At 39.9% G+C, this 9433-nt stretch overlaps 1 protein-coding gene across 1 annotated transcript; it reads right to left on the reverse strand.

Moving 5' to 3' along the window:
* Positions 1–6064: 6064 nt before the first annotated feature.
* On the reverse strand, positions 6065–8080 carry LOC113616889 (endogenous retrovirus group K member 5 Gag polyprotein-like). Its single transcript, XM_027100259.1, has one exon. It carries the CDS (start codon positions 8078–8080, stop codon positions 6065–6067), a length of 2016 nt encoding a protein of 671 aa, XP_026956060.1.
* Between the last annotated feature and the right edge of the window lie 1353 nt (positions 8081–9433).

Here is a 9433-nt window from a genome sequence, read left to right on the forward strand (position 1 = left end):
GAAGAGCAGTTGCCATTGGCCAGGTCTCTGGTCTGCTACCTGGGTTCCCATCTGAGCTGGGCGTGGGAAGCGAAGCAGCCATGGGGACAAGAGACCTCTCTCAAAAGGGGTGAGGGTTCAGGCTCCTGCAAAGTTGGGGGGGTGAGGGTCTATGCCCCACCTCTGTTGGCCCCCAAGTTCTCTCCTGATGGCCCCTCTGCGACTGTGCCTGTCTTAGGTTGTTCCTTCCCTGAGGAATCTTACCCGTCTCTGGCTAACCAGCCATCCTCCGGGGCCAAGCAGGGAGATGTGAGGTGTGCGAGTGAGCGAGGTGCAGCGCCCCCAGAGAAGGTCAGTTCTCTGTCACCTTGGTAGCCTATGCCCCCGTGGCCTCCACGCCCAGCACCTGCCCTGGGATTCCTTCGCCAACTGGCGGGGCCCCGGCTCTGATCACATGTCTTCGGGAACCCAGGTTTCTCCTCCAGAGAGGGCCCAGCTTACAGCACTGGGCAAGAGAGACCAATTACACGGCACCAGCCACCAGGAGGCAGGAAGCTTTGCAAACGAGAACTTTGCTTTTCCATATTTACACCTGACAGCACCAGCTTTGCTTGGCACTATGGGTCTCGTCCATGCTGAGACTCAAAGGCACTTCCTATGCGGCTCCCAACATCTCCCCCCTTTTTTATTTTTTAAAAAGGCAGTATGTAATTCCACTTTGGTTATATATACACTCTGGAGGGCAGCTTGAATTAATCGGATGATGACTGGAAAAGAAATAAGAAGCAAAATTATAACCACTCCGGCAGCCCCGTAATTTATTAAAATATGCATAAAGGAATTATCCTTAAAATAACTTTGTAAGTTTTGTAAAAATTCTGCAGCAGCCTTAGAAGGATTCATATCATATTGAGAGGCTGCAATATCATGAATTTGTTTGTGTAATGTTCCAAATCAATTCCCAAATCACTAGAATTCCACACATTTAAAATGTGCATTTGAATTTTCTCCCAGGAATATTCAGAATGATTTACTTTTAAAGGAGTAACACATATCCAGGAATATTTTTTATGGCAAGTTAGGGATAGACGAATTTTTAAGGCTGTAAGTTCTTGGCCAATATGTAAAACTGCTTCCTCAAGGGCATCAACTTTAGCTTCTAACTTTCTATCTATTGCTTCCTGGGTTGTTAAAGCCAAGGATACATTTTTTGATAAATCATTTGCATATTGTGCTGTTTGTACTTCTTTTACTAAAGTATATGTTGCAACAGTAAAAGAACTCAGTATTCCTATCAAGGCGGAAATTCCCAAAATCAAAGTAGCCACAAATCTTTTTGGCCTTATGAGTTCTCCAACCTGTCTTACAATTTTTGCCCCTATATCTGTATACCAAGATTCATTAAGCGCTACTGGCAGCATAATATAAGCTGGTCTTTTTAACACCATTATGGTTGACACATTCATTTCAGGAACAATACAAGTGGTCAGTATGCATTGTTGACAGGTAATATAAAACCTCATATTATATTGCATAATCTGTAATTTTTTACTATCATTAGAAAGCAACAGGGAGTACGGAGATGACACACAGGTTTGAATATAGTACTCTTCCACATGGGTAGTAGCTCTAATTAACGTTATTTTACGAGTGGTTAAGGGTAATCTCCATAACTGAGGTTGATAATAGGTTTTATTTTCATAAACAAAAGTATAAATAGGAGCCACCCATCCATGACTATTCCATCTATTTACCTTCAATGGACGGGGAATATAGGAATCATTCCATGGATATAATATGCCTTTTTCTAAATATGTTCTATAATCTCCCTCAGGAAAATTAATACTCCAATCTGAAATATAATATCTAGTTCCAGGAATGGTTATTTTATTTTCTTTATTATACATACAATATATCCATGAAGGATATCCAGTTTTAATATCTATCCAAATCCATTCATCTGTAGCTTTGTCTGCAGCCTCATCACAATCGTCATATTTAGAAGGATGAATATCTTTGGCTGGATATTTATTAACATAAACTTGGGTTTGTCCTACAACTTTTCCTAACAATGACCATAAATATCTTGTGGTTTTATCTTTTCCTTTTGACTCTTTAGGGGAGTCTGTCAAAAATCCTGCATCAACTACTGATAAACACCCATTTTTTGTTTGACTATTTCCGGTTGACCCAGAGCCAAGGAAAAAGCATATAGGAGGAAAATCGGTCTGACCTGTGAATGAGTAATTGTAATTAATCACAAATTGTTTGTAGCTCTGTATTTCTCGAATGCCATCGGTCAATTCAGGAAATGAGGAGGTTACTGGAATAATAGAATCCTTCCAAGTACAAGCATGTAAAATAGGAGGATCTGGAAAGTAAGCCCAATACGTACCGTTGGCACTTACCTGAACCGAAAGCAAGCTAAGCATAGCCACAAAAAAATTAGCAGTCGTCAAAGGCAATCTTTGAGCATTTACAGCATTTTCAGCATTCAGGCAAAGCTTTTTAATTGCCCCCCAGGTTATCGGAGGCGTTTTAGTGGTGGAGACTGTATACCTTCTTTTTTGTGAACGAGAAAGTAATGAAGGCTTCCTCTCCGAGGTTTTTGGAGGAGTTTGTACCTCTTTATCGCAAGATGATTTAGGTGACAGTTGTTTCATCGGGGGAACTAACATCGCAGCCACAAGACTATCTGGTTTCACTTTCTGTGGATGCGGTTCCGCCATCTCGGCAATGAGGTTTTTCCTTTGTGAGACGCTTTAATAAGTTCCCCACCTCAGGATGTCTGATTAATCGATCAGGAATCCAAATTGGTGAATCAAAATTCTGAGGAAAAATACAAGCATACCCTCTACCACTAGTTAATAATATATCTGGCCCATTCCATTTTCCTGTTAAAACATCTTTCCAGAGTACCTTTGGTTTTATATTTTCTTCATTTATATCCCAATGTCTCATCATAGGAGTTTTTTCCTTATCGTTCATGTTTAAGTAATTTAACACAAACATAGAATGATTAAATATATGATGAGGAGAAAAATATTTTAAATCTCCATTTTGTAATTTATAAATCATATTTTTTAAGACCTGATTGGTTCTTTCAATTATAGCTTGTCCTTGTGGGTTATAAGGAATTCCAGTACTATGGGCTATGCCAAATTGTTGGCATAATTGCTGAAAAGATTTAGAAACATAAGCAGGGCCGTTATCAGTCTTTAGCTTTCTGGGAATTCCCAAATAACTGAAACAAAACATTAAATGTTGGCACACATCCTTAAAGGCTTCTCCGGTCCTAGCTGAGGCTACAATTACATGTGAAAAGGTATCCACACAAACATGTACATAGGACAGCCTTCCAAAACTAGGTACATGAGTCACATCCATCTGCCACAGATCATTAGCTCTCAAACCTCGAGGATTTACTCCCTGTTGAGGTACATTAGTTTGTGTAGGACACACAGAGCAGTTTTTTATTACTTCCCTTGCTGTTTCTCTGGTCAGGCCAAATTGATACCTTAAGGCATTAGCATTTTGATGATGTAGCTGATGAGATTTTATTGCTTCTTGTACTTTATTTTCATGAATTACAAAAATTTTAGTCAGGGCATCAGCAGAGGCATTGCCTTCTGCTAAGGGCCCTGGTAATCCAGAGTGAGCTCTAATGTGGCCTATATAATAAGGCTGTGTTCTTTCCCATATACTTTCTTGTAGTCTCTTAAGCAACTTAATTATTGTACTCTTATTTTCAGAAAAGGCTGCTGTTTCTATTGCTGGAAATAATTTGACTATATATAACGAATCAGTATATAAATTAATCTTTTTATCCTTGGTCAATTTCATTACTTCTATAACTGCCATGATTTCTGACTGCTGGGCTGAGCAATTCTCTGTATTTAACACTTTCTTTTCATTATTAATAACATAGGCTGCCCTCCCTGAGGAGGATCCATCAGTAAATACTAATATTGCCTCTTCCAAAGGTTTTATCTTATAATATGTAGGAAAAACCACCATATGTTCTTTAAAAAACTGTAATAACACACTTTTAGGCAAATGAAATAAAATCTGGCCTCCATAAGAGGCTAAAGCTATTCCTAATGAATCTTCTAACAACAGCAAGGTCTCTAACTGATCTTTATTATAAGGTATAATTATGTTATCCATATCTTTTCCAAATAATTCTCTGCTTCTCTTCCTACCTTTAATAATCAATAAACTAACCATAAAGGGGTATGAGGCAACAATCTTTTTTGGACTAGCAGCCAAATGTATCCATTCTAATGGTCCATTTTGCCATAACAATCCTGTAGGAATAAGTGGAGTCCTTAAAATAATCAAATCCCAAGGTTTAGTATAATCTAATCTTTTAATAAAAACATTCTTTAAAGCTTTTTCTATTTTTTCTATGGCTTGTTTTCCTTCTTCAGTTAATTTTCTCGGGGATAAAGGGTTAGAATCTCCTTGTAATATCAAAAACAAAGGTTTTAATTCCGCAGTAGTAATTTTTAACAAAGGCCTTATCCAATTTATATCTCCTAAAAACTTTTGAAAGTCATTTAAAGTAACCAAATGATCAGTTCTTAGCTGAAAAGGGATATGCTGAATGGAAAATTCCTGTATCAATCTGCCCAAATAATTATAAGGAGGCTCAGTTTGAATTTTTTCTGGAGCAACTTTTAATCCATACTCCTGTAAAGCTTCCATCATATCCTGCAATGCCTGATGTAAATAAGCCTTATCTTTATGGGCTAATAATATATCATCCATATAATGTATTAAATAAATCTCTTTATATTTCTGTCTTATATTGCATATGGCTTGGTCTACATATTTTTGACATAAGGTAGGGCTGTTTTTCATGCCCTGTGGTAAAACTTTCCACTGATACCGCTGATATGGTCTGGTAAAATTAGGAGAAGGCACACTAAACGCAAACCTCTTTCTGTCCTCCTTATGTAAGGGGATTGTAAAAAAGCAGTCTTGCAAGTCTATAACTATAATAGCATAATTTTCAGGGATGGCTACTGGAGAGGGAAGTCCAGGCTGCAAAGCCCCCATTGTTTCCATTGTTTTATTTATCGCTCTAAGGTCTTGTAATAGCCTCCATTTTCCTGATTTTTTCTTTATAACAAATATAGGAGTATTCCAAGGACTATTAGAAGGTTCTATATGTCCTGCCAATAGTTGCTGTTCCACTAATTCTTTTGCAGCTGCTAATTTCTCAGAAGTTAGGGGCCATTGTTCCACCCACACAGGTTCCTCTGATAGCCATACTATGGGGTCAGCTGCTTTTAAAACAATGGCCCCCATTATAAATTTGGATAGCCCACTCCATGTTTATCATTTTTGGGCTCAGCAACCACAGGATATAATCTTCCCTCTTGATTTTTTCCTAAGCCTTTATCTGGATCATACCCCATTTTCAACATTTGTGAGGAGACCCAGTCATCTGGACTATATAAAAGCATTCCCATCTGCATAAGTATGTCTCTTCCCCAGAGGGAAATTGGCAGGCCAGGTATTACATAAGGACAAAAGGAGCCTGCTTGTTTATTGACGGGATTTTTCCAAGTTAAAATTTGGGCACTCTTAGCTACTGCTGGCGCAGTTCCTAGGCCTGTTAACATATTATCAGTATGCTGGGTGGGCCAGCTGCTAGGCCAATCTTTTCCTGCTATGCAGGAAGCATCGGCACCTGTGTCTAAGAGACCCTGAATATTTTTTCCATTTATCTTTAAAGTTTTTAAAGGTCTATTTTTGGTAATTTCTTGAATCCAAAATGCCATATCACTGGAGCCAAATCCCTTTTCATTTCTAGCTTCTTGAGTTATATTCTTTCCTGTCTTATAATATGGTAGTAATAACAGCTGTGCTATTCTTTGTCCCACATAAATTTGCTGTGTCTTATTAGAGGGAGCCACCATTATGTGAATTTCTCCTGTATAGTCAGAGTCAATTACTCCAGGCAAAACTGTTAAACCAGATAAGGAAGTTGAACTCCTACCAATAATTAAACCCATTACTCCTGGGGGTAATGGACCTTTAATCCCAGTTGGTATTTTTATGACTGGAGAGTCAGGAGTTAGTATTGTTGCGGAGGTGGCACAGAGGTCCAATCCTGCGCTGCCTGGGGTGGCCCTGAACAATTTATCAATTCCCCTGAGGGAAGAAAGGGATTGAGCGTCTGGTGAATTGCCCCTATTGTTTGTTGGGCCCGGGGTTGGGCCCGAAGTAAGTTTCCCGAATTAGTTCCAGTAAGTGTATCTGGAAAAACAGGAGTAGGATACATTGGCATCTGAGCTCCAGCCTGAGGCACTGTAGAAACCCCATTAAGGGGAAGAATGTGTCCGTCCTTGTGATATTTACTCCTACACAATTTAGTCCAATGATTTCCTTTCCCACATCTTTGGCAAGGAGTTTTTGGGACCCCAACATTACCAGAAGGTATCATTCTAACAGGACCTGCTGGAGGCGCATTTTTATTAGGACATTCCCTACTGAAATGGCCGGCGCCTCCACAAGCAAAACAATTATTTCCCTTTGGCCCCTTAGGGTTTTTTGTTTTTTGAACCATATTCATCATGCATTGAGGAAGCGTTTCTCCCTTTAGGGCAGCTGCCAAGGCAATCCCTTGCATATAGGAGGGTCCCACGTCAGAACATTGTTTAATAAAATCTGAAATGCTTCCAGTTTTTCTGATTGACCGAATCAAGTTCTGACAAACAGGGTTTGCATTTTCAAAGGCTAATTGTTTAGCTAGTATGTTAGCTGCATCCTCATCAGTTATCACTCTTTTTATCTCTGTTAACAACCGAGAAACAAAATCCTCATATGCCTCCTCAGGTTTTTGTCTTAAATCTGTTAAGGTGGAGGCTTTTCCTGGAGTCAAAGGCAAAGACTTCCAGGCATTCACTGCACATGTAGTTACCTGCCATAAGGCCTCTTTTCCCATATGCATCTGCTGTTGGGTTGAGTCATATTCTCCTTGACCTAATAACATATCTTTAGTAATATTAAATTTATCCCATTTCTTATTTAAAGCATTTTGTTTAGCCACCTGTTCCTCATATTCTGCCTTCCAAAGTAAATATTGTCCTCCCGATAAACAGGCCTTGGTAACCTGAATCCAGTCATATGGAGTCATCCATCTATTTGCTAAGGCATCTATAAGAGTCATGGTGTAAGGCGCCAGTGGTCCATAATCTATACAGGCCTTTTTAAGTTCTTTTAAAAGTTTTAGAGGCAAGGGATCCCAATATACATCATCATCAAAATCACCCTCAAAAATGACTGGAAAACAGGCCGCAAAAGCATAATCATCATCCTCACCGTTTATTCTCCTATGTCTTTTATGTTCGCCTTGACCTTTATTAAAAGGTGGCGGAGGTGGCAAACCTCCGACATTTGAAATTCGGCTTCTTGACCCTTTTAGAGGAAAAAGTGAAGCTGGTGGTGCGGTCGGTAAACGACCCAAGGGACGCATGTCATGTAAATTAGGTCTATTTTTCTTAGTTTCTTGCATTGAAAAAGCACCAGGGGGTTCGTACTTCCTTCTTTCATAATCATATGCAGCAGCATCTAAATCATCCTGATCTGCAGGAGGCAATTCATCATCAAAAGGAGGACTTTTTAACAAATTAGAGTTTTTATCAGTAGGTGACTCATCTTCCTCCTCTGAGTCATTATCATTAAGGTTACAGTCTTTTAAAGCAGCAGCCAAAACCTCAGTTTCTTTTGACGGTTTTGGGGAAAGTAACGGAGTACATTTATCCATTACTTCTGCAGGATATTTATATGGGTTCTTCTGACCTTCAGGCAAGGGGGCAATGCTCTCTCTAATAAGGTTCCATAAAGTAAAAGTATCTACTGGGACCTTCTCAGGTCCAAAATGACTGTAATATACTTGTAAAGTTTGCCCCACCTTTTGCCATGTTTCTATATTAACTGTTCCCTGTTCTGGAAACCATGGGCATTGTTCCTGTACAAACTGAAAAAACTGAGTTAATTGCTTGTTAGTTACTTTAATTCCTCTTCCATTTATCATATGTTTAACTATATCAATAAACAAGAGCCTCTCCTTGGACTCAGCGTGTCCCATCTTGACACCGTCTTACTCACCTTCCTAACCAGTATTCCTAACTGGGGGTCCGCGGCACCCTACGGTGAGACTCCTATCCGTCCGAAAAAGAAATAATACTTACCCCTCCGGGTCCCTGTTCGGGCGCCACTTGCCGGGGACCAGCCCCAGCTGAACAGGATTCACCCAAAGGAGAAGACGGAGTCGGCGTGGACAGAACTCAGTACACCTCTTCTTGGATGCAAGGATCTGACAAATTTATTTTTACAATTTTGAAGCTTTTATACTGTGAGGCAATCTTATTTTCAATCTTAACAATCCAGTTCCCATGCCAAAAAATCCCTTACAAGAGCCATAAAACAAAAGTAATTTACATAAGCAGATTACATCAGAAGGTCAAACAGGTTAAATGATCTTCTTATCGCTTGTAGTTTCTTTTATCCCCTGTGGTCAGGTACATCTTGGTCACGCCTAAGTCAGGAACTCTGTCTGCAGTTTCATCATTGTTCTTAGAAGAATTAGATGTTTTTGTACCTGTTTGTTCTGTTTAATCAGCCAGATCTTCAAAACATAAACTCAAGCACATTATTCTTTAGCACCAGTAAATATTTACAGGCTGTTTCAATCTATCTCTATAATCAAAGCAAGACACAGAATAATCAATAACCCTAGGGGGTCTTGGGGGAGGGCATTGTACCTTAAATTTGCCACCAAGTTCCTTTGCAAAATACTTATAAAATATAATTTGTGCTTTATATCTATTCTTATTTGGAGAGCACTGAAACTTATGTAAAGCTGTCAAAAAGCCTACTCTATCTAGTTCCATATAAACCCACTTCAGCATAAAACCTTCCCGCCACCATATCCAAGTGTTTTTTAACATATCTTTAACTCCCCAGGGGGGCCATAACTCATCCAATTTACCTTGTAAAGTAAGCTCTTGCCATACAAATGCTCCTGTTGTGTTTCCCTGTACCCAATGCCCTGGCCTGGGAGTGGGGATTTCAGGTGTAGTCATTGGGGAAGCCGGGGTAATTACAATCTTTTTTTTTTGGTTTTACCCTAAGTCGGGGTCTTTCCCTAAACCTTCCATTGGAACTGGGAATGTTTCCCAACACTAATAACAATCCTATAAAAATCACCTTAGGCAAAGGCAGGGGAAGACAAGGGGAGCCACACAGAGGAAAGCTGTGGTTCACGGAGGAAATGGGAAACAAAGCCCTGTTGCGGTGGAAGAGCAGTTGCCATTGGCCAGGTCTCTGGTCTGCTACCTGGGTTCCCATCTGAGCTGGGCGTGGGAAGCGAAGCAGCCATGGGGACAAGAGACCTCTCTCAAAAGGGGTGAGGGTTCAGGCTCCTGCAAAGTTGGGGGGG

The sequence above is a fragment of the Aethalodelphis obliquidens genome, unplaced genomic scaffold (assembly GCF_003676395.1).
Source record: "Aethalodelphis obliquidens isolate GAN/ISIS:26980383/991018 unplaced genomic scaffold, ASM367639v1 scaffold773, whole genome shotgun sequence".
NCBI lineage: Eukaryota > Metazoa > Chordata > Mammalia > Artiodactyla > Delphinidae > Aethalodelphis > Aethalodelphis obliquidens.